The 26826-nt window shown below is 33.7% G+C and overlaps 1 protein-coding gene across 6 annotated transcripts in view; it reads left to right on the top strand.

Moving 5' to 3' along the window:
* Window positions 1–26826, top strand: part of Lrba (LPS responsive beige-like anchor protein) — a 607623-nt gene that overhangs the window by 458153 nt on the left and 122644 nt on the right. For all 6 annotated transcript variants that reach the window (XM_048813495.1, XM_048813494.1, XM_048813493.1 and 3 more), the window contains one exon: window positions 6858–7010. In XM_048813495.1, the coding sequence (XP_048669452.1) occupies window positions 6858–7010 (153 nt within the window). The remainder of the gene's footprint in view (window positions 1–6857; window positions 7011–26826) is intronic.

Here is a 26826-nt window from a genome sequence, read left to right as displayed (position 1 = left end):
CTTGTGAGATTTGTAAAACATGAGACCTTTGACTTGCCCTCTACTACCTTTGAAATCCCAGGGGTCTGCAATCTGAAGATAAATTAGGTTCCATTTTCCCCCTAGCAGCACATCTTTTACATGGTAATACATTCCATGGATGCTGATAGCATCAGTGTTAGGCCCATTTATAAGGAAGTGTTTAGCTACAGTTAATAGAACTTCTTAATGAATTTTTTAAAGCCTTAAACCTTGATGGTATAATAATTTTTATTTTCCTATTAAGAAATATTTTCATCATTAATACGTCCTATTATCAGACATGGTTTTAATTTAAAATTTTTTAAATGCTAAAAGAAAATAAAATCTTACCCTTGTTCAGACATTATTTGCACGGTGCTGGGTTATGCAATCCTTCTATTCTCAATTCTTTCTTTCTTTTTACCTTCTCCTTCTGCTTCCCTCTGTTTCCTTGTATTTCTTTTTTCTTTTTTTTTTTTTTTGACATACTCTTTCCATCAGACTCTCTCTCCGCTCACACTCACAACGAATGAGTGAGCTGAGTCACTCCCACTTTTACTGCAACTGTGTCTGTCCTTTGCTTCATACATAACTTCAACAGAACTTGCAGATGTGATGATACTCATAGTTTCCTGAATGATTATAATGTAGACCCAAGTAAGTTATGAATTTTTTTCTTGGCTGGTGATCTTATGATAATTTTTGCTCTATTAAAAAATGGGCCTAACACTGAGCTGTCAGCATCCGTGGAACGTATTACCATGTAAAAACACAATGTATTACCATGTAAAAGATGTGCTTGGCATCTGTTCATTGTGTTCATAGATATTGATGTAGCCTGTTACCCCCCTCATATTCATGTGTACACACACACACAAACACACATTTTTAAACAACTTGTTCCAGAAAAAATTTAAGGTGGGAATTTTATATGTGCCTTCTCTTGTGGGCATTTCAGCTAACCTTTTCTTTGCATTATCTCTTCCCAAATTACCCTTTCCTTGAAGATTAGGGCCTAGAACAGCAAAAGGCCCAAAGAAAATCTCCAGTGCAAACATGGAAATGAAAAATGTTTTGAAAGCAGGGGAGAACTATTTAGAGTATCATAAAATGAGACATGCTAAGTCCTATTGTGTTCTAATAAAAACTAGTGAATTGTATAAAATCTGATGACGATTAGTAGGAATTATTGTCTTAAATATTTTTGTGGGCATATTTATTTTATAAGTAAATTTTATTAACTATTATTAGAATTATGTTAAAGCTTTTATAACTGTGTATAATTCAGTGAATGACCTTCTTGCTTTAAGAATTTGGCCGGTTGACCCTATAATTGGTACTTCTTATCAGGGGTCATATTAATGATAATTATAACAATATCTTGTATGTATGTAGAATTATGTTCTATCTCACATTAGCCTCCCAACATCCCTATGTTTTAGAAAAGATAATTGAGGTGAGTAGGGAGTCACAAAAATTAAATTAATTTAAGAACATATGACAGTAAATTGAGTAGTCTAGACTCAAACCCAATTATTATTTTTACTATATGATATTGGAACAGATTATCTATTATCTTTTGGTTTGTAATCCATGATTTTTCTTTATATTAATGCATTAGAAATAACAGCCTTATGATTTCTAAAGTCATGCAATATTTACTGGGCCTGTCTAGAAGGATTATAGGTTTTTTATTCTCCAATTTAAAAAAGTATTGTTTTTCTTAGCACCTTACCTATTACAGAAGGAGACCCCTCCCCTCTTACCTACTAAATAAGGAAAAACTAAGTATGAACATCAAGTTGAAAACTTTTAAATATATAGTTCATATATAGTGACTATTGTCAGTGCAATTCAGTGTACTTGACCTCTAGTCAATTTTTTAAAAATTTTATTATTTGTGGATTAACAAAGTAAGAACTTACAAGCTAAAATATATCAGGACATAAATATTATCTTTTATAACATACTGTTCATCTACTCTTTTTTGTTCATTAAGAAAGCTTATTTGTAATTTTTTTGACAAAGTATCTTTATTTATTTTTATGTGGTGCTGAGGATCGAACTCAGTGCCTCCTCACTTGTGTGAGGCAGGCACTCTACCACTGAGCCCTAGCCCCAGCCCCAGCCCCAGCCCCAGCCCCATTATTTATAAATTTAACCTTCATAAAAATGTGTCATTTTTACTCAGTGGTGAATTATTGTATTACTTTTATATATAAAATTTTTCTTTCACATCTTTTTACCATCATTGTTTCCAGAGCAGTATACTTGCTATCATACATATATGTTAGTTACCTTGCTATTATATTTGAATTATCAGGATTTTATATTATATAGAGAAGAAAATGTTAAAATTTTGCTCTGAAACAACACCTATTTCTATTTGGTTTCAATTATCTTATTTCTTTAGATTTATAGATTAGTATTTGGCATGTTTGCCCAGATACATTGAAGTGATGATTATAGTTCAGTGGATAGGATTGGTAACTAATAACAGGAGAATCATAGAGCCTGGCTGCAAAGTCCTGTCATATCAGTGGGGATCATACCTTAATGAAGAAAACTAAAGCATATGTGTGGTCACAACCAATCCTTGTCACTATGCCATGAAAGCCTTGGGAATTTGTGATCAAAGCAATGGGCTTATCCTGAGCAGTGGAATACCCTCTGGTTGAACCCCTCAGATCTTTATTTTAGGAGACGATACACTGTATTTTTGACCATGTCACCTGCCTCTAAGACCCAGCTGCCTAATTAACCAATAGAGATTAAAATTATTGTCAGCAAGACAGAAGAAAATGTGAATTGTGAATATATCTGTCTTCTGTCAATGTTGTTTACTTATCATTTTCCACTGATGTTTTAAAAAATTGCTGAACATGTGTTTTTTATCCAGAGCTGAAAGTTCTGTTGTGATGAATATAAAACATACTTCACTTTGTAAATGTGCATTAAAAGTATTAGAGAGACATAATCTTTGACTGCGTTACTAAATTTCATCTGTCAAAGAAGATAATTTTGAACTGGAATGTTTGGTATTACATCAAGGAATGGTTCTTAGATGCTTTTAGGAATAAATTGAATTCTGCTGAAGAACGAATGTCACTGTCATCTATGGTAAAACTTGGGAAGTGTACATACATATTTCTTTTGTTAACATATTGGTGTTTCTGAATTGAGTTCAGCATGTTTATTGAATATTCAAAGGAGATTCAATTCCCATCAGCAGATTTGTTTATTCAGTATTTTCTTATAATGAGATTGCAGTATGTTTTAGTATATATACTCCCTTCTTTACTAATTTAATTATGCTTATTTGATGATGTCCTTTATACTACATGTAGAATCTTCATAATATTATGAAAAATTGTTAATTTGGGGGGAATGTTTATACTATTTTAAATTCATGTTTGTTTTTAAAGTTCCATATGAAAACATTTTTTTTTTCCATATAGAATAAAAGGCTAAGGCTTTGCAGGCAATCCTTTAAGGCTGCCCACACCTTGACCCTATGTACTCCTCCAACTTTATCTTTCGTGCATGCCTATTTTCCTCTCTAAAACAATTGAATTGTTCTTCACTGATCATTAGAAACAAACTATATGCACACTTCAATCTCTCTCTTTTAAGAATTTCCCTTGTCAGGAATATTCTTGTTTTTCTTGTTTATTTATCAATGACCTTGAATCTTGTTTTTCCATCATATTTATTCAGTATATTTTTACTCAGTGCCCAGTGTGTGTCATTCACCATGGCTGGACTTGAGAGTTTAATGTTGATCAAAGTACATCAAGTCCTCAGACTCATGGAGCCTTCAATTTAGAGTGAGATGCAGACAAGACAATTGCAGATTGAGGAGTTCTGTAGTAGGGAAATATGAACGTTCTGACCACCCCAACTTTTACACATTATGTTCTCTTTTGAACTCTCTTTAGAACTATTTGTTTCTACCACTTATTTTCTCTTGATAAGTGTATCATTTTGCTGTTTTTTATTAATCTAGATCTGTGTTCTATAGAAGGAAAAACATCCTTCTGTATTCCAAACCCTATCATAGTTCACTACAAAAAGGAAGAACTAAATAATTGATTACTGAAATAATGTGTTATACCACCTTTCATATATATATATATATATATATATATATATATATATATATGACTTAAATAATCAATTAAAAACAACTTCTAGTAAGTTTTATTCATTAACAAAAGGTAACATTTATATTCTATTTGTATTTTCTGCCTATACTGAAGTCTTCCTACCATTTAGTTTTCTAAAAATACATTATCAGTTAATATATTGGTAACTTAATCACTACTGAAATAGACATAACTTCATTACCACCAATTCAAGTGTATAAGAAACCCTTATTCATATTAGGGTTGTGGAAGATTCATCTATATATATTAGATTGAAGGGCAAAGACCTTCATTAATCAAGACTGGAATGAAAATTTAGGATTATGTAAATCCTTGAAAATTGATCCTCACATCTTTAGTCTACCTTTTTATGAGTCATATCACCATTGTCTAGGATACAAGGTCTTTTGGAGGTGGGCAGCCCTCCCAGTCCAAGTTTAGATTGGGAAATATTTGCTGGTGCCGGGGGATTTGCTCCACTAAGTGCAACCTGCATGTTCTGTTAATTGGTTGCTGTAAAGGATACCTTTTTTGATGTATTTTGATACATTTACTGTATGTCCTTGATTTTCAGTTGAAAAAAAACTAAACTCCTGGTTTTAAAACTTGGGAAAAACTAGCACCTAAAATTTAGCTATTGTAATTGTTGTTTTAAATCTCAAGAGGATTATTTCACAGGAGCATGGTGGATACAACAGACAAAAGAAGGACCTCATTTTCTAATCAGGAGAGGGTGGAGGTGTTATTGAAATTGAAAGAATAAGTATTTAATTAGAACAAATGCTGCTTTTGATTTTGAATAAACATGGAAAGTCTATTTCTTATTTTTCATTGTAGAATAAGATCTGAGTAGTAACATTCCTCTTTAATAGCACAAGTATGATGGGGTGAAAATAAGTTATTTTTGTAAAATCCCTCAAAATTTGAAATTTGTTGAATTTATTAGCAAATTAAGAGTAGAAAGTTATAAAATATCTTCTTCTCATTAGGGTAAATAATAATTACTGCATATTTTTAAAAATTCCTTTTTGTACTTTATTCATAAAATAATTACTATATATACATTATATGTAATGGGCTTATTTTCAGAATAGCCAATTATTTCCTTTGCATGAAAAAACTAAAATTTACATTCAGTTTTTTTTTTTTTTAAATCACTTGGAATATATGTTAACAACTCCTTTTAAAATGTTAAATGCTCGGGCTGGGGTTGTAGATCAGCAGTAGAGCGCTTGCCCATCATGTGTGAGGCACCACACATAAATAAATAAAATAAAGATCCATTGACAACTAAAATACATATGTATATATATATATTATATATAAATGTTAAATGTTATATGTACTATACAAGTAGAAACCAAGCTTATTTGATGATTAAGTACAGAGACTTTAGAGTTAGAGAAGTCTTGACCCAGGTTCTAAAATTACAATATATTATGCAACCTTGTGTAAGTTTTTGAACCTTAGTTTTTTGAGCATTAGTTCATTTTTAGAGTGGAGATGTACCTTGGTTTGCAAAGTCATTGTGAGGATAAATGTGGAAGGGTTTGTTAAGAGTTCATTTTATCACCTGACTCATACCATGCAGTAAATGTTAGCTTTTACAAATTGGTGATGGCTTTTTGCTGCATAAAACAACATAAAGTATTTTTCAAATTAGACTTTGAGACATTGTTTTTAAAGATGAGAATCTTAAAGGTTTTCTGTGAGCACTGTCTAATTTCATTTATGGTTAAGCTTTTAACAAGATTTTTCCTTTTTAAAAATCCAGTTTAAATGTTTTTCAAATCTAATCATCATGTGGATGTCAGACATTTGGAGGACAAGCTCATTTCTGCTCTGCTTAGTTGATTATTGTGATTGTAAACAAAAGATGTACAATTCAAAGCCGAGCAACATTTCACGTGGATGATGGAAGTGATAATAGCTTAATTCCTGCTGGATCTTTTTTCTCTGCTCTGGCAAGTTCATACTGACCTTGTCCAAAATCTGATGACCTCCCTATTTTACTCAACTATTTGGAAAGCCAGGCCTGCCATAGCTGGCCCTGAGGGGGTATCTGAAAGACCACTGAGCCACTGACCCATGTCAAGACTGGATTTCAAGTCTGATCTACGGGGCCTCTGAAATAGTTATATGTAGGCTTATTGCACACAAAAGCCTAACCAGCTGCATTTTTCTGCTTATTAAAGTGTATTTAAAATGTCATTATTAAAGTCTCATATTTAGTTTATTCACTTTCTTTTGTAGGTGGTTTTCTAGACTAATTATAAATTTTCATTTTTATCACAGTATTTTAAAACTAAATTTGAATGTTTTGAAATTTGAAGAAAGTATACTTAAAGCATGGTAAAAATGTAATAAATTATCTTTTTGGTAGATGAGGAGACTTAGGTAGTAGCATTTTCTGGCAAAAATTCTACTATGTATTTTATTAAAAACCTGGTTTAGGTTGATGTTACAGCATAGTTATCTCTCTTTATATCTTATAAAACTTCAGTTATTACTCATATGTTGGATTTAAGAATTTTTGAGTTTATAAGCCATATAACATGGATATAGACTAGGAAGATGTTATTCAAATTTGCTTGGATAGGATCTGTCTGTATTAAAAAAAAACATTCTATATTTATTTTGTTCTTCTGCACAATAGTAAATGAATATCTAGTCAGTATCCTACATTTTATAACATTGTCTTTTTTTATATAGGAGTTGATTCCTGAATTTTATTATCTCCCTGAGATGTTTGTCAACTTCAATAATTATAATCTTGGAGTGATGGATGATGGGACAGTAGTGTCTGATGTCGAACTTCCGCCTTGGGCCAAAACCTCAGAAGAGTTTGTTCGCATAAACAGATTGGTAAGATAGTAATCATCTACTCTGTCATGAGCCTATTCTCAAAGAATCTCTCAGGTGTTGGTGAATAATCATTAACCTTTGCTCTTCTGTACAAAGCTGTAGTTGATAGGGATAACTGAAAATGGCATAAAGGTTCACTAACCGCCATATACATTTATAAAATTTTGTTGGATTGAAAGGTATGGTGGTTTTTTAATTCCTTTATGCAGAATTAGGTTACTTTCATTTACATATGACAGTTTAAAATTATAAGTGAAAGTTATAAGTGAAACTAGAATTATTGGCTTTTTCAAATATGGATTTCTCTTACCAAGAAAGCCATGAAATTTTGTGTGCCCGTTGGAAGGCTATTGAACATTTTGGTGACAGAAACAACATTTTCAAATTATATTCTGTATCTACGTGTTGAAGGAAATCTTCACATTATACTTAGAATATGGAAACTTAAAAACTTAAAAGCATTGTACTCAGTGTGGTTATACCTCTTCAGTGTCCTTTTTAATTTCCTGTGTTATATGGATTCTGTATTGTTTATGAGGAAGTATGATGACTTTTAATTTATAATCAAGCAAAGAAATTATTGTATTTTGGCTTTCTAGGTGGTATTCCTTACCTTTTATACCAACAATTTCATTTTTACCTTCCATATCTTAATTATAATTCCATTATTATTGAAATTTCACATTTTATACATATTGGAAGTTATGCAGGGGGGTGTGGAAAGAAAATAGGCTTTGTAGTTAGGCCGGATTTCCCAGTTATGAATCATATTTTTTATTATAGTACCCTGGGCAGTTTCACCTCTGAGCCATAATTTCCTCATTTGTAATTTCAAAATTATAAGATTGTAATTTTGTATGTAAATCGTAATTTTGTATGTACCTAGAACATTCTATGTTATATAGTAGATGCTCATAAAATAGTACATAATATTATTGTGTATACACCAGTAAGATGTTTTTTGATATTGGTTGGATAGTATCTGTTTATCCTATTTTGAGGCACATAGCGTTTTCCTTTTATCATAAACTGTTTGGAAGAGTCTAAGTTATTATAATTAATTGAGAACCCAAGACAGCATTTAACTCTGAAAGATATAGAAGGATATACCAAACTTTTAAATGTGATAGTTGCCTATGGTTGTGTGCCTCTCCCAGAGGCATATACAAGTGAAAAGAAGATGTATTTATATTATGACCTTTTTTTCTTTTAGTAGTTGTTCTCTCTTTAGAAAAAAAATTGTAGTTATAGATAGGCAGCAAGCCTTTATTGTATTTGATCATTTTTATGTGGTGCTGAGGATCCAACCCAGTGCCTCACATGTGCTAGGCATCACTCTGCCACTGAACTATAGCCCCAGCCCCTAGTGGTTGTTCTTTTAAAATAGATTTATTGTTGTTATTTTTAGGTATATATGAGAGTAGAGTATCTTTTGACATACATACATGGTAAAATAGATTTATTGAGATATAATTTTCATGCCATAAAACTCAACTTTTAAAAGTATTATTTATTCCAATTTAATACATTCCTGCAGTTGTGTATCCATCACTACTATCCAGCTTTAGAACACTCAGACCACAAGTTTTGTTGTGCTACTTTGTAGTCAGCCTCTGCTCCCACTCCTAGCCCAGGTAACCATTGATTTTCTCTATAGTTTTGCTTTGCTTTTCTAGGAATTTTATATTAATTGCATCATACAACATTCCCTTTTGTGCCTGGCTTGTTTCTCTTATCACAATGTTTTTGAGATTCATCCACCTTAGTTCATAAAGCATTAGTTCCTTTCCTTCTATTGCTGCATGGTACTCCATTGTACCACATTTTGAACCTCATATCACATTTTGTTTCTCTTTTTACTGTTAATGGACTTTTTTTTTTCTCCGTGTGGGGTATTGTGAGTGTTTGCATATAAATCTTAGCATCAGTATCTGTTTTTATTTCTGGTGGAGTGAAATTCCTAGGTTATATGATAAGAATATGTTCACTTTATATACGATTTTGTATTCCCACCAGCAATGTACGAAGGTCTAGGTTTTCCAAAGTCCTTCCCGAGACTTCGTATTGTTAGCCTTATTTATTTTAGTCATTCTAATAGCTATCTCATTGTTACTTTATTTATACAACTCTAATGATTAATAATATTGGTCTTTTTTTATAGGCTTATTTGCGAGTCATATATGTTCTTTGGTAAATTATCTGTTCAGATCTCTTGCCTTTAAATTGGACTGTTTCCTTTTATTATTAAATTATAAGAGATCTTTATATGTTCTCCATCATAGTCCTATATCCAAAATAGGTTTTGCAAATATTTTTCTACTAGTTTATGGCTTATCTTTTCATTTTTTAATGGTATCTTTTGAATCAGCATTAAAAAAAAAAAAGTCTTAGGGGACCAGAGATGTAGCTCAGTGGTAGAGCATTAACTTAATATTCATGTAGCCCTGGGCTCAGTCCCTAGCATGGCAAAAATATATATATTAGACATAAAATAATGTTTACATAATAATGTATGAAAAAAGAAAGTATCCTCCCCATTCTTGAGAATATTTAAAAAACATATTGATTGTCTTATTATTAAAATACAGTTTAAAATTCTAGGTCTCTGACTGGGAATGTAGCTCAGTGATTGGAAGCTAGCATAACATGCATGAAGCCCTGGTTTTGATCCCCAGCACATCTAAAAAAATTAAATAAAATGAAAGTTTAAGTCTCAAGAGAACTAACTCTATTAATCATTACCATGATTAGTATTATAAAAAGTACAACAAGATTTGGTGGTGTGTTTGCTTCACTTAAAAAAATCTGAAAAGCAGAAACATTTGAATGAGTTACATTTAAAAATTTTCATCGGCCTTTTGACAATTAAAATTTAATTGTGTAAATTGAGGTAAGCCACTTTCCTGACAGTATCACCCCCCTCTGCTCCACTGCCCTCAACTCGGAAAACCCAGGTCTTTTTGAAACAGGTTTCTCGAGGCATCAAGGAAACAACTGCAGCTTACCCAATTGTTTTCCAATCAGATTTGGGTTTTGGCTACCCATGCTCTAAACTCAGACATGACTTTGAAATTATATACAAAATAGTATTCTATGAAATGAACTACCTGTTTATTGTCACTCATTATTGTTTACTTACCTAATTTTGCCAGAGATTTTTATTCCAGGAAGTTTCATAGATGCCTTTATACTTTAGGTTCCAAATTAACTTGCATTCTGAAACAGAACTGATTAAATTCACTGCAAATCAAATGCATTTGTAGTTTGGAATTGTATATTTATATCTCTGATCATTTGCATTCATAATTAGGAAAGGTATCAATTTTATATATGTGTGTGTCTTCATGAAAGAATTTTAATCATTCAAAAATATTTGTTATTCACTTATGATGAACAAAGATTTCCCACAGTACAGTTCATATTGATGCATTTTATAATTTCCTATTAACTTTCTATCAGTGACTAAATTGTTATTTTATGTATCTGTTAGCATGTTATCACATAAGGGTTTTATCTCCCTCTTCTTTTTGCTTTCCCTCTTCAGTTCCACAGATTTTATGCAATGATTGTAGCTCATGAAATGCATACTACTTTGATCTGTGACCTTTTTGTGGTGCTAATCGGGTTCCTGATATCATTATACCTTACTCATTAATCATATTTCCTGCAGCCCGTCAGGCAGCCAGACAGCACAAGTCCCTGTTTTCAGCCCTCTGTTGGCAGGTTTCTGCTTTTCCAGATTATTACAGACGATACTTTGGCTTCTCATAGCCAGAGCCACATCAAGCTGTGTGTTACAATTAAAGTCAGATGGTCCTCAGGTTGAACAGGGATATAGTGTTGCAGCTGTCTCTCTTCCTGGAACAAACCAGCACTAAGAACAGATGATCTATAGGACAGTGAATAATAACAGATTGCACAACACTTGGCTGGTAGAAGGGAAGCACAGAATTAATTAACTGACACACTTAATTTAAGATACTCAGCATATCTTTTAAAAGTGTTTGGTTGCCTAAATATTAATTCAAGGTGATAGGACATTTTTAGGAGCATGATTCCGTGGATGAACTAGTAGTGTTACATTTTCAATTTGTATTAGAGGTACATAACTACCATCTTACCTAACTGTTTTCATCCCCACAGCTTTCTGTAAATGAAGTTCTAAATGTAGCATTGACAAATTGGTTAAGTGATGGACCCATGAACAGAAAATACAATCTTACGTATTTTAGAAGGAAAACTTACCTAAGTTTGATTAGTCTTTCAAACAAATAAATATATTCTCTTTGTTCTGAACAGTTGAAGTCAGAGTAAAATCAAGGCAGTTTTAATGATATTCCTGAGATTGGTCTGTGTTATCTGAATGGGGGTGGGGAGACATCTTTATTCCAAATACTACTTTAGAAATATAAATAAGAAACAGACTTTAATACTTTAAAGTAATATAAACATGTATGAGTTCAGAATGCTCATCAGTTATCTCTGATGATATAATGTCAGTGTTATGGACCTGTATTAAATTGCCTCTTATAACCCTGAAGTTTTAAGTAAGAGACCAAAAAAAATCACACTGAGCAATAGGACTATTGCTAAAGTTTTCAAAGTGGAGCATTTTGTTTTCATCAAAATATACATAATTTATTCAAATTATAACAACACTAATTCATTTACTGTGCACCTTTCCATGACTCAGCACTATTAGACTCGGTGAATAAGATGGATGATATGGCTACTCTTTGGATATTACCTCCTTTTAGATGCCTGTTGAAATAGAGAGCTTCTCACAGCTGGGGGTAGCAGGAACCCAGGAAGGGAGTGATCTTCCCGAGGTTACCACTTAGAATCCCATTACTTTCCTGTATCTTCTGTCGCTTTTGTCTTCTCTCTTGCATTATGGTGACACAGTCACTTGATGGAGAAAGTAAAGTAAAATAAAATGAGTGTGTTATCTCCTTTCCATTATCATCAGAGGATATATGGACAAATGAAAATGGATGTGATCTTTTTATAGTATTATAGTATTATTTTTCCTATCCATTGTTAAAATTAAATCTATTCAGCTTAAGCCTTCATAGATATTATGTCTCAGAATGAATTAGGTCAGTCTTTTATAACTTTTACTTTTGAATAGAAGTGCACAATTCTCAAGTGATAATACCACAGTTGAGACTAAGAATCATGTATCCCTAATGAAAAAGTGTGGGTAAATGGCATTTAAAAACCTTTCTTCCAGGCAACACATTTTCTCTTTCTTAGACTTGAATTGCCAGAAGTTAACATGCTTTTTTTTTCATATTGTTCCTTTTCTAGTTTCCTTTCCATTTTCCACATTAATGATGATATAAAGAATGTAGATAGCCGTGGTGCTGCAGTGGGTAACTGAATTTCTCAACCAGGGATCTCACCCTTCTGTCCCCTTTCCCTCCCCCAGTGCAGTAGTCAGGTCTGAATCCCTGGGGAATGTGGGCAGAAGTGTATGCAGTTTGAAAAACATAGAAAATGACTATTGTTTGGTCCTGACGTTTAATTTGCTGCGCAATATTTAGTTTAAAACAGGAGGATGCCTAAATAAGTGGAAAAAAAGATGTAACATGTTGATAGATTGTTAATTCTCCCTAAAGATATTTATAAATTCAACATAAAAACAAATCCAAGTATCATCAGGTGTGTTTTGTTTTGACAGAACATGACAAACTGATTCTGAAGGAGAGGGCCAACAGAGCCAAAATCCTAAGAACAATAATAGGTTTCAGAGGGACTTGCTTTATCAGATATCAAGAATTATTGTAATGCTATAATAATTAGGACAATTTAGAAGTAACAGACTAAGGGAAGTGAATTTTAAAAATCTACAAATTGACCAGGACATATAAAGTAACTTTATCTATTATAGAGCTGGTATTACCCATGTGAGGGGAAAGGAAGGACTTTTCAAATTGTACTGAGATAGTTAGTAATTTTCTAGGGCTGCTGTAGCAGTCGAAATTTACTGTCTTATAGTTTTGGAGGCTGCAATTCCAAAATCAAGGTTCAGCAGGGTTGGTTCCTTCTGGAGGCTGTGAAGGAAGGATCTGTTCCAGAATCTCTTGGCTGTGTTCTCCTTGTGTTGTCTTACATCATCTTGCCTCTATGCATGTTAGTCTGTGTGCCCAAATTCTCTTTTTATAAGCACCCCAGTTATATTGGATTAAGGACCTAAAAATATGAATTTTATGGGGGACGCAATTCAACCTTTGACTGGTTTTTGGATGTTAAACCAAGCTTGCATTCCTTGAGCATATCACACTTGGATGGTATAATTATTTTGATACCTTCTAGATTTTTTTGTTGTTACTATTTTCCTGAAGAATTGTTACTTTGAGGATTTTTGCATCTGTATTCATGAGGTATCTTGGTATGTAGTTTTCTTTTCTTGTGATGTCTTTGACTTTATTGTCAGAGTAAAACTGGTTTTAGAGGATGAGATAAAGCAATGTTTCCTCTTCCTCTTCTTTCTGAGAGAATTTGTGAACAGTTGACATTATTCTTAATATTTGGTAGAATTTATCATCAACACTCTTTGGGCATGGACTTTTCTTTGTGAGAAGACCTCAGATTACCAATTCAATTTCTTTCTTTCTTTCTTTCTTTCTTTCTTTCTTTCTTTCTTTCTTTCTTTCTTTCTTTCTTTCTCTCTCTCTCTCTCTCTCTCTCTTTCTTTCTCTCTCTCTCTCTCTCTCTCTCTCTTTCTCTCTCTCTCTCTCTTTCTTTCTTTCTTTCAAAGAGAGAGAGAAGAGAGAAGAGAGAGAGAATGTTTTAATATTTATTTTTCAGTTTTTGGTGGACACAACATATTTATTTTATTTTTATACGGTGCTGAGGATCGAACCCAGCGCCCTGCGCATGCCAGGCGAGCACGCTACTGCTTGAGCCACATCTCCAGCCCTACCAATTCAATTTCTTTAATTATTGTATGTCTATTCAGATTTTCCCTCCTCCTCCTCCTCCTTCTTCTTCTTTCTTTCTTTCTTTTTTCTTTCTTCCTCCTCCTCCTCCTCCTCCTTCTTCTTTCTCCTTCTTTTGTTTTCCTTCTTCTTCTTTACCAGAGATTCAGCTCACAAGCCCTAAACCACTGAGCCACATCCCCAGCCCTTTTTTATATTTTATTTAGAGACAGGGTCTCACTGAATTGCTTAGCGCCTCGCTTTTGCTGAGGCTGGCTTTGAACTTTCTATCCTCCTGCCTCAGAGCTGCTGGAATGACAAGCGAGTGCCACCATGCCTGGCCAGATTTTCTCTTTTTCTTGAATCAGTTTTAGTAATTTGTGTCTCTTTTGGAATTTGTTTGTATAGTCTAAGTTGTCTAGTTTACTAATATGAAATTGTTCATAATATGCTTTATTATTATTTTAATTTATCTAATATTTTTATTTGAATATTGTTTGTTGGCTTTCATTCACCTTAGAATGTTCTCTGTTATTTCTTGTGATTTTGTTTTTTGACTAATCATTATTTAGATATATTTTGCTTAGTTTCCAGATATTTGGGAATTTTCCAAATTTCTTTGTTTTTTATTTCTATTTTCAATTTCATTGTGATTGAAGAATCTACCCTGTATGAGTTTTGGTTGTTTAAAATGTCCTGAGACATGTTATATGACCTACCATATGGTTTAGATTGGAAAATTCTCCATATGCTCTTAAAAAGAATGGGTACACTGATATTATTGACTCTTTCATGAATGTCAGTTAATCAAGTTGGTTTATTGTGTTTAGGAACTTCTATATCTTTGCCAATTTTCTGTTTAATTTCATCCATTTTTGCTAATGGGATATTGGAGTCTCCAAGTATTGTCAATTATGTCATTTTTTGTTTTATATAATTTTGGGCTCTGTATTAAGTGTGTGTATTTGTTCCCTGTGGTTTTTGTAACAAATGACCACTAATATTCGGTGGCTTACAACAACAGAAATTTATTCATCATTGTTCCAGAGGCTAGAAATCTGTAATCAGTGTCATATTCCCTCTAGCAAATACCTGCTTCTGACTTCACACTCTCTTCTTTCTAGTCAAATCTATATCTCCCCCTCCTGCCAGCTCCCATCTTATAAGGATACTTGTGATTACATTTAGGGTCCTTCCTGATTATCCAGGAGAATCTTACAATCTTAAGATCCACAGCTAAACACATTGCAAAGTCCCCTTTCCCATATAAGGTCACATTTACAGGTTCCAGGTATTATAACCTGATGACTTCCTAATTTTGGAGGGTGTCATTTTTCAACCAACCATAGTGAAATATATGCTCATAATTGACCTGTTTTTCTAGTGAATAAATTTTTTGTTATAAACTGTTTCCTTTTTTTCCTGTTGATTTCATTGTCTGTGTTGCCAGATGTTATGGAGCCACTCTCGTCTTTATGGTTACTGTTTGAATCGTATTCTTTGCTCCATTCTTTTATTTTCAGTGTATTTTGGCTTTACAGCTGAAGTGTGTCTTTTGTAAACAGCATATTGTTAAATTATGTTATGTATCCAGACTGATATTCTCTGCTATTTGATGAAATGTTTACTCCATCCACATTTAATGCTACCATTGATATGGTCAGATTCACGTGTTCCATTTTGCTAGTTATTTTTTTAGTATTGAGTCTTTCTGTTTATTCCTCCTTCTTTTGTATTAAGTGTATATTTCTGGTCTATAAATTATTTTACTTAAAACTTTTTTTAACTGTTTTCTTCATGATGGCTCCTAGGACTACAATATGAATCCTAAATTATCACAGTCTACTTTAGATTAATATTAACTTAGTTCCAGTAAAATATAGTGACTTTGCTCTGATTCAGCTCCACCCCTCCCCTAACTTTGTATTGTTATTTTCATACATATTACATCTATATACTCACTGTAGTTTTATATGTACTGCTTTATATAATATTACATATAAAATTACTAGAGAATTTAAGAGAAGAGGGCTGGGGATATAGCTCAATTGGTAGAGTACTTGCCTTGCATGCACCAGGCCCTGGGTTCAATCCCCAGCACCACCCCCCCAAAAAAAAGAATTTAAGAGAAGAAAGGAGGAAAAGTACCTGTTAACTTTGTTTACTACTTTTACTTTGATGGGAATATTCTAAAATAAATAGAAGAGTGCCTCAGACATTCAGTATCATCTACCCCATAAATTACAGGATAATAATCATATATTGAAAGTTCCATAGGCTACGTTTCTGGGCTTACAAGTGTGCCCACCACCCCTGGCTCACCATTTCCCTTTAAATGAGTCTTTTTATGAAATGTATTGCACGGAGAATTCTCAGCTTACATTCTGACACTCAATTTCTGGACACTCATAGTTGTATGTTCATTCATGTGTTTCCTATGGTGCCTTGAAAAGTTATCGAGATGCACAGAATTTTTTGTCTTCAGCTAAAATGACCCACGTTCCTCTGCTTACTTTTAGCTTTTTGTCAGTATTCAGAGTCAGCTTCTGTGTAAGCTGTCACTTTTCTCTGTCTGGGGTTTCCACCTTCTCTTTCATGTTACTTTGTACATACATGGCAAGTTTACAAGCCTGAGACATGGCCCTGCCTCACCATTGAAGTTCATAAACGTAGTACTTGTTTTCCTCCTAACCTTTGGTTGCTTTGAATTTGGTTTTATTCTGGGTTCTCTGAACACTTGAAATCTGAGTTTTGAATAAATGAGATATAAACCATAGTTTTGTTTATTGACACATTATTGTGCACTGTATAAGTGAAATGAAATGTTTTTTTAATATTTTTATTAATGCATTACGGTTATATGTAATAGCAGAGTTCATTTTGACATAATCATACATGCATGGAATGTAATTTGCTCCATTTCAGTTCCTAGTGTGTCCTCTTTTTCTCCCACTTCTCCTTCTCCCTGTTCCTCTTCCTCTATTCTTCTGGTTTACATTCTATTTATTTTTTAATTGGTGCTTTATAGGTATACCTAAAGGTGGAATTTACTGTGGCATATTTATATGTACATAGCATAATTTGGCCAGTTCTGTCTGCAGTTCCTCCCTTTTTCCTGTTCCTCCTCCTCTCCCCACAATCCTCTTCCTCTGTGCCATTGATCTCCCTTTTTATTCATGATTAAAAAATATTCAAATCCATTGTTTATTCTGGAGTAATTTCTACATCTTCCTACCATATTATCACTTAATATTCCTTAAAATATCTACATTAAATAGTAACAAAACCTTTTTTTTTTTTGCAGTGTTAGGCAAGCATTTTATCACTGAGCTCCATACACAACCCCAATGAAAACATTTTTAAAATTTGGAAAGAAAAACATAAAATTCTATTATATCCATTATATCCATGTATATTTCATCTATATAATTGAAAGGGTTGTATGATAACGATTGCTCTGCCCATAGTTTCCAACCTCAATGATAGCACCAGAAGTGTGGGGGATGCCAGCTTTCTTCCTCTTGCTGATGCAGTAACCATCATGGCTGTGCTTCTTGCTTCTAGTCAGAGTTACTCCACATGCTTCTCTTAAGCACAACAGTGCCTGCCGCATTTATTCCTTCTCATTGCAGTATAAGCCTGCCCTACTCCTCTTTTAACAAAACGATATCCTAACACTCATAACTGTATCCTTCCTACTACTGGTCCCTCAAAAAAACAAAATAATTCAAAAACCTGAAACAGCCTTTCTCAAAAACTCATCTTCCTTGAAATCTTTGAGAAATGCCCCTGTATCCTATGGCCTTTCCACCAATCCATTCTCAATCTGATTTTGTATCCATGTGAATTATTGGCTGTTATTCTCCTTACCCAGTAGACCTCTGTGCTTGCTTTGTATGTACAGAATCCTGGTTTCCAGTGTAAACTATATCCTTCACAGCAATGTGGTGCACAGAAAACAATTTGCATTAGAATTTCCTGAAGTACATTAATTCACTTATTCAACAAATATTTATTGAGTACCTATCCTATACTATCCTAGTGAATAAAGTCTTGATCAGGGAAAATAGAGATAAAAATCCACCCTACATTCAAAACAGTAAAGAAAAAGATGGACTTATAATAAATAGTATTGGTTAGCCATATAGAAAAAATAGCCTTAGGTCTGTTTTTCATACTAGCAACCAAGTGATTAAATACCTAAATGTGAAAAAGTTCAACAAATGCTAGAACACCGCCTTAGTGACTTTTTGTATAATCTGGGAGTAGAAAAGCTTTCCCAACTATTATTCGAAATCTAAAAGTCATTGAAGAAAGGACTGATCTTTTAGATTACATATGAATAAGTAACTTGGGAAAACGTATCAAAAGGAAAGTCAAAAGATAAATGACAAACCAATTTAAAAATATTTAGAATTTAAAATTTAGGAAAAATTTACGTAAATCAGAACATTCATATAGTATACTTTATTTATGAAGAACTCCTAAAATTTGTAAATAAATAAACCCAACAATCTAACAGAAATAGGGGCAACAGTTCACTAATTCACTGAAAATAAATGTCACCATTCTTTAATTATAGAAAAAATATACAACTTCACTCATAATAAAGGAAATATAAAATATATTAAAATCACATCTTTACCTTTTAGACTGGCAAAATTTCAAAAATTTACCTAAATCCTCTTGATGAGGTGGTAGGAAAGGAGACATTTTCCTACACTGCTGATGGAAATGTAAAATGTTCAAAGCACAAATGGCATATTCACAGTTGAATCTGTTTCTTTTATAGTTTTGATATAATTTTAATAGCTTTGAATAGATTTGATATATTAAATGTTTTGATATAAATTTAAAATAGAATTTAAAAGGGGGACAATTAAGTTCCTAAAGTGAGGAGACATTGAAATAAATGACCTTTGTCAAGTTGATGGCATAATTGCACAGAGAACAGTTACTTCAATAACTTTAAAAGCAGTGTTTTGACCGTATTCCTTGTAGGGCATTCTCTAATAAGAACCAGAAGAAATTTTAACCTTGTCCTGATTTTATTTTCTAGGTAATTTTGGTATAGTCTTTTGAAACTATTCGGTGTATTATAGATTAGGCAAACAAGTGAATGAATGTGTTAATGTCTTCAAACTCAGCATTTTCAATATAAGAGGTGTAAGTGTAAAATCCATAAAAACCAAAAAAATCGCATAGCAGTCTGACAGTGGCAACTTTTTTACACCTGAAACTTGATTATTTTCGTGTACCAATTTGTTGATGAATATTTTTATTATCTTGCAAAAAACAAACTTGGAAGTGGCATCAAAATGATTTAGCATGAGGAATTTAACTGTTAAGGAATCATTTCTTCTTTCTCACCCGCAGTTTCTCTCTAAGCCAAACTGTGTGGGGATCCAAATGTAAGCAAAAAATCACTTTATAGTAACATTGATTTAGAATACAAGGGAGCATTGGATAATCTTAATTCATTAAGCCGTGTTTTTTCAGTGTTTACACTCTTAGGTTCTGGGGATATAAAGGCCATAAAACAGACAAGCTCTCTGCCCTTGTGAAATGACATGTAAATTCCAAGGACTTTTTTTTTTTTTTTTTTTTTGAGTTGGAGGTTCTCACTATGTTGCCAGGCTGGCCCTGAACTCCTAGGCTTACACCATCCTTCTGCCTTAGTCTCCTGAGTGGCTTGGAGTACATGTGTGTGCCCTGTGCCTGGCTACAAACTCCAGAGGAACATAATGGCCTTGTTAGCCTGAAGCTTCTGTTTCTAGTACACTCATACAATATCTGCTACGTAAATCAGAACATTCATATTTATGTGGTGGTGCACCCTATTTTCTAGGGCCATTGAGGACACACTGTCACGTTTACTTTCTAGGCTTCCCTTGCCTCCACGTTGACTGCCCCACTTTGGTTAAGCCTTTCTTAAACAGGGCATGATAGTCTTAAAACACATTCATTAAAAACTCACTCCAAAGACTGTGACTGGAATTTGGATATTCTTCCCAAATTATTACTTGGACTGTTATTTTACAGCTGGCTGATCTTATTCAAGTTCAGTTTTTCATAATTTCTTAATTTCAACATTTTAAAAAATCCTCGAAATACCTTCATATACTGACATTCAGGGAAATAAACAAAACCCCATTTGTAGTTAACAGTGCTTGATGAGAGCATGTAAAGTTCTTTAGAAGTTAAAAGTAAGAAAAGGAGAGGGTAGAAGGACAAATACTTTTTTACAATGAAAAAGGAGAGGACTAGGAAGTCCACTCTTTGCTTTTTCATTTTTAATCTTCATGTAAATTATCACAGGAGTGTGCTGCCAATTCCAGCTGGAAGTCACCATTTCTGCCAGGAGCTAATGCTAATGGCTGGAGACTAGAAGTGAGACCAGCGGGCTCACAATATGAGACTGGAAGTTTAATTCACAGAGGAACCCTTGCTTGTACCTCGTTGCCACCAATGCTTTCAGTGGTAGTACTCTGTGGGGCTGAGAAGAAAGAAGTTGCTTCCAATCCTCCCCTGCCTTTGTTGCTGGCCCCGGGCCATGTCACCTGCAGCAGCACTATTTCTGAAAAGCAGCATCTCTTCTGTGAGTTTTGTTCTGTTCTGGATGCTTTCATGCAGCTCTGCACAGGGTTACCCAATAAATGACTGCTTACTGTGGTATTTATGTCTGTTTGATTTGCCGGTAACTGGTATATATCCAACAGATTTTTTTTCTAGCAAAGAATTTTGTGTATACTGGCAAATTTCCTTGAATGAGTAACCAGAGAGTGACCTCCCCCACTCTCCCCACCCCAAGAAAAAGAAAAAAGGAAGTGGATTGCCACATGCTTTTCCACCATGACTTTTTTATTATTATTATTTTTTAAGATGGTTGAACTGTTTCCTTTCACTCTATATTCTAGAATTATCATTAGAAGATGAAGAAACTTTAGGATGGATATCATAGTACTTGTAATGCTAGGAAACAATGAGTTTTGTGTATGAATATAAAAGATAGGCCTTTTTACTTAACATTAACAGTTATTCCAAAAAGTGTTAGAATATTTTTCTGTACTAGGTAGATATTCTGATCCTTATTTTTAAGCAAAGGTAAATTTAGTTTTCATTATTTCTATAACATTAAATATGTTCAATTAAATGACATGATTATAGTATCCAATTTTTATTTTATATGAACATTTATTTCTCAAATTGTTAGATCAGTTCTTGAATTTCTTTTCTTCTCTCTCTTTATCTTTTGTTCTTTCTTTCATTTGATATTTTGAGTTTTTTGCTTATATACCTATACCCTCCTAAAATAATTTATTTCAAACATTAACCGTAGACATTATTTTTAAATAAGTTCTTTTTTATATATTTTAATAAAAATTTCAAATTTATAAAAACTTGCAAATATAACACATTGTTTATCCAGATTCACTATTAATAACATCCCCCAACCCCTTCTGCTTTTATTATGGGTTTTCTCCCTTCCTCCCTCCCTCTGTCATCCTCTCATTAGTCTCCCTGTATATACACACACCCCTAATACACAGAATATTTTTACTGAATCTGCTCAGGGTACGTTCCATACTTCTTAGCCTCTTACCCCTAAGTATTTTAACATTTCCTACGAATAGTGAATTTTTTTAATGTAACTCTGGTTTACTTAGCCGTTTCATAAATTTGATGTAATGTTTTTGTCTCATCTCATATATCAATACTGTTAGTTGAGCAAATAATGCTTTTTATAGAATTTACTCTAAGATTGAAGCTCTAATACAGACTGTTACTGCTTTTAGTTGACAGGCAAATCCTCAGTAATAACTTCCCCTGCAGCTGTACTTGCATTAATCTCCTTAGGCTTCCATACCAAAGTACCATACACTGGGTAGCTTAAAAACTTAAATGTGTTGCCTCTCAGTTCTGAGACTGAAAATCTGAGATGAAGGTGTCTATAGGACAGCTTCCTATGGAGGTACAGGGAAAAATCTGTTCCAATTTTCTCTGCTGGCTTCCAGTTAGGTCTTTGGCTTGTGGCAGCCTTAACTCTAGTCTTCCCATGGCATTCTCCCTTTGTCTCTGACCCTGTTTTATAAGGACAACAGTTATGTTAGATGAGGATTTCATTGTAACTTCATTTTAGTGAGATTACCTCTGTAAATAGTCTGTCTCCAAGTAAGATCCCATTCTGAGGTACCGAGGGTTAGGATTCCAACATACGGAGTTGTGTTGGAAAGAGTGTCACTCAACCCACGGCACCTTCTTAATTAACTGCCTTTCCCAAAACATTCTTTGAAGCAGTCTTTTGATAATGTATTCACTTTGTGTGTGTGTGTGTGTGTGTGTGGGTGTGTGTGTGTTTGTGTATCTATGCATGCATGTGAATGTTCGGGATCAGACCCAGAGCCTTCCACATGCTAAGCACACACTCTACCACTGAGTTACTCCCTCAACCCCTCATTTTTATTTTCATTAAGTTGTATTACAGTTATTCAATTATGCTATACGCCAAAAAACAATATATAATGGATTCTGATTCAATCCCTTTTAAAAATTAAATGACATAATTTGTGATCCAGATTTTTTGAAGAAATTTAATCTGCAACTCAATAGCAGATCACTTGTTTTAAGTTTCTGGATCATCCTGAGAACATTCTACTTAGCACTGTAGGAAACCATATAAAATCACTAGTTTTATTTAAACAACTTATAAGTTGGGATACTTCCTAAGTTGGAGGCTTAAAAAATTCTGCTCAAAAATTTAGTGGTTACTTTTAGCCTTCCCAACTATATGTCATGCAGCTTCCTTCACAATCTATCTGCATCCTTCCCCAACTTCATCCCTTGCAAAATATGGTCCAGTTGTACTGAACAACTTACACTTCTTTAAAAGTGCTATAATCTCTCATATGCTACCTCCTTTACCTATAAATTCCATTTGCTAGCCAACATACATACACACATACTTATCCTTCTGCTTTCTCTGTAACCCCCATCCCTTTTACTTGACCAACTTCTGCTTGGTTTTCAGGATTCCCCTGGGAAGGCTTTAATTATACCTCCACCTACTCTAACACTGCCCCACCATCAACACATCAGCATGCTTTGGATGGGTGGCCCCCGTGAGCTCTTTCATTTGTACTTACATTCTTCTAGCATTGTAGTGGTCTTTGTACTTGTTTCCTCCATTCGATGCTGACACTTCAGGACTTCTTATGTTTCTTTGAGTCTCCAAAGCTAACATAATTATCTAACCCATATGGGGCCACTTTTGCTGGAAGAAAATGGATGAGTATTCAATAAATTCAAAAGTGAACCAAAATTTTGGACAATTATAGAACTCAGGCTTCTGTTTGAGAGCCAACTACTCACTTGGTAGTACCTACCAAGAACATACCATGAATAATTACTAGTTTCTGCCAGAGTCACAGGAAAGGAGAATTCAGGGTTTGGTGTCCTGCGTGTCATACCTGAGTATAAGTCCTTTGGTGTGAGAGATACATCCTGTGGTGAAGTACGTGATACACAGCAGTCCATGATGGATAGGCATAGTATTTCAGTGAAATGCAAGCAGTCCAACAAAGTAAATTTCTGCTTAGTAGATAAATTAACACAGAAAATATATGAGTAGCAATTATAAGGAGTATTATAAAGAAAGATAAAGAATTTATAAAGTAGCAAGAATTCTGCAACTATGTTTTATTTGCAGTTTAAGGAGCTATATTTTAATTTCTTGGCATATATTTATATTTGACAGTATTGGTTGGAATTGTCAAAAGTGATATTGAAAAACTATCTTAAATGATTAGGTGTAAAAGTCCCACCACCACAAATATGTCCAAATTAATGTTTTTCTCTAATACTTAGGAAATATATTTTTAGTTACTCAATAGTACAAAAGACTTTTTTTCATAAACCATGTTTTGTGCAATCAAAATCAATATTTATTTTCCAAGAAAAGCAAAATAATTCTTCTGTGTAGCATAATACAGACTCTGAGAGCTGAAGTAAGTGCTACTGTCTGCAGCAGCATCTACTTTATTTCTTTTGTGGGTTCATCAAATGTCCCTCTGCTAATTGGCTTATTTTCTTCCGCGTTCAACAGCAATTTCCTGTGAAAATGTTTTACTGCATTTCCCTGAGATCAGATTTACTTAAAATGAAGTAAATTTGTGATTTTTTTTTCCTTTATAAATGAAATCTTCCATGCATTGTACTTTGTTAGTCCCATGCTTATTTAGGGCTTTTGCTTTCACAGTATACTTAATTTCTGTCCTACCAAAGGGATGTCTGTGAAGAAAAACTCATTGGCAAACATCTTCCCTTAGTTTCTTCTTTCTACCCCTTTTTTGTTCCTTGCACTGGAGAGAATGCTAAAATATATTTAATGTCTTTCATTATTTTTGGCAATGTTTATTGTATATTTTCCACAAACATAGTTTATTCTTATTTTGCTTGGTTTACTTATATTTTGCTATTTAAAGCTTAGATAGCTTTAAATAATTTTTTAGAAATTATAATAAATCTCATTGTTTGAGCACTTAATATGCACCAGACATTGTTGTAAGCAAGTTATGAATTAACTCATTTCACCCTCACAATAGTCCTGTAAGTGCTATTATTTCCATACTCTGTAGATTAGATGGCTGAGGCACAGAGAGGTTATATAACTTGCTAGCGTCACAGAACTAATAAATACTGAGCTGGGATTCCAATGCCAGAAGTCTGTTTTGTTAAATCTATACTGCCTATGATGAAATTATTCTACTGCATATCTATTTTAAAAATACATCTTACATCATGCATATTGAATGAAAATATGCACTTAATGAAAAGAAATATACTTTCACTATCAGTTTTCATAAAAAAAACTAACATCTCAAAATTCATTTACTTGGATCTGGGACTATAGCTCAGTGGCAGAGCACTTGCCTCACATGTATGAGGCACTGGGTTCGATCCTCAGCACCACATAAAAATAAATAAAATAAAGGTATTGTATCCATCTACAACTAAAAAAAAAACATTTAAAAAAATTCATTTACTTGGGAAATGGAAAATCCTGAATATAAAATGAAGAAGGAAATCTAAAAGGGAAAAGGAAGATCCTGGATATAAAAATGTAGGATATAAAATTATGTATGTATGTCTATAAATTCCAAACATAGTAAAATATTATATAATACACACCTATTGGGTATTTTTGTTTTTTCTCTCCCTCCTCTCTCTCTCTCTCTCTTTCTCTCTCTCTCTCTCTCTCTCTCTCTCTCTCTGTCTGCATTTCAGGTTATCTTTAATGGGTAGCTATTATTTTTAATAATAAAAGTAAATAGTAGATTGCATTTGGAAAATAGTAACAGGTAACATATTGTATATTAGAAAAAAAATCAGTATTTGTATTATTCATGGTTCTCCAGAAAAACAAAGTATGTATGTTTGTAATATACTTATCAAAGAAGAGATTTATCATGGGAGTTGGCTCATGTGATTATGGAAGCTGAGAAGTTCCACAATTTGCTGTCTTCAGACCAGAGTCCCAGCAAAGCCAATGGTATAATTCAGTTCAAGTTGCATAGGCCTGAGAACCAGAGAAGCCAACTGAATAACTTTCAGTCTCAGATCCAAGTCCTGAGAGCCAGGGGTCCACTGATAGAATTCCTGAAGTTTGAAGGCCCAAGAATCACGAGCTCTGATTTCTATGAGAAGAAGAAGATGTGTGTCCTGATTCAGGGAATGAAGTGAATTTACTCCCCCTCAACACACCTTTTCATTGTGTTCTGGCCCTCAGTGGATTGGGTGATGCCTGTCCATGTTGGAGAGACTGGATTGTCTTCATTCAGTCTACTGATTCAAATGCCAATCTCTTCTTGAAACACCCTCACAGAGACTCTCAGGAATAACATTTTACCAGCTATTTGTGTGTCCCATAGCCCAGTCAAGTTGACACATAAAATTAACTATCACGCTAATCTACAGCAAAAAGATGTTGAGGAGAAAATGCTTATTTAGTAAATAGCGATTAAATTAAAATGTTCACTCATAAATCCTTCCCAGGCACTGGCATTTGACTACTAGTGCCATATGAAATGAATAAGCTTTCAATCTAAAAAAACCCATACAAATTGGTTAAGATAATGGATTTTTCTATATGGCTACAACATGGGTGTCTTGGGAAAGAATAGTCAGGGATTGAGCTTGAAAGCTGACATTTCTTTCTCTCATTTTTTAAAATATTTATTTATTTATTTATTTATTTTAAAGAGAGAGAGAGGTAGAGAGAATGAGAGAATTTTTTTTTAATATTTATTTTTTAGTTATCGGCGGGCATAACATCTTTGTTTTTATGTGGTGCTGAGGATCGAACCTGGGCCGCACGCATGCCAGGCGAGCGCGCTACCGCTTGAGCCACATCCCCAGCCCCTCTTTCTCTTTTTTAAATATATATATTTTTTAGTTGTAGATGGACACAATGCCTTTATTTATTTATTTTTATGTGGTGCTGAGGATCGAACCCAGTACCTCAAACATGTGCCAGGCAAGAGCTCTGCCTCTGAGCCACAACCCTAGCCCAGAGAGGTGACATTTCTGAAGAGGTGTTTATACCTTGCTAGGCAGTTGGTGTTCGTGTTACAGACAGCCAAGAACCACCAGAAACACACAGGAAGCATGTAATTGCATTGCGTTTGTTCATTAGGAAGGCAGCACTGGAAATTTTGGACTAGAGTTTGGAAAGAGTGGAGACAGGAAAAACTGTTAAGTAGCTTTTAGAGTTACAAGGAACTAGGCAAGAGATGATAACAACCTTAGTTAAAGCAGTGACAGAAAGGATCGAGAAGATATTCAGGAAAAGGACACATTCTATTCATAAAGTATAGAGGATGAAAGCTGAAGGTGGT

The sequence above is a fragment of the Marmota marmota genome, unplaced genomic scaffold (genome assembly GCF_001458135.2).
Source record: "Marmota marmota marmota unplaced genomic scaffold, marMar, whole genome shotgun sequence".
NCBI classification, from domain to species: Eukaryota; Metazoa; Chordata; class Mammalia; order Rodentia; family Sciuridae; genus Marmota; species Marmota marmota.
This window is presented reverse-complemented; position numbering and strand designations above follow the sequence as displayed.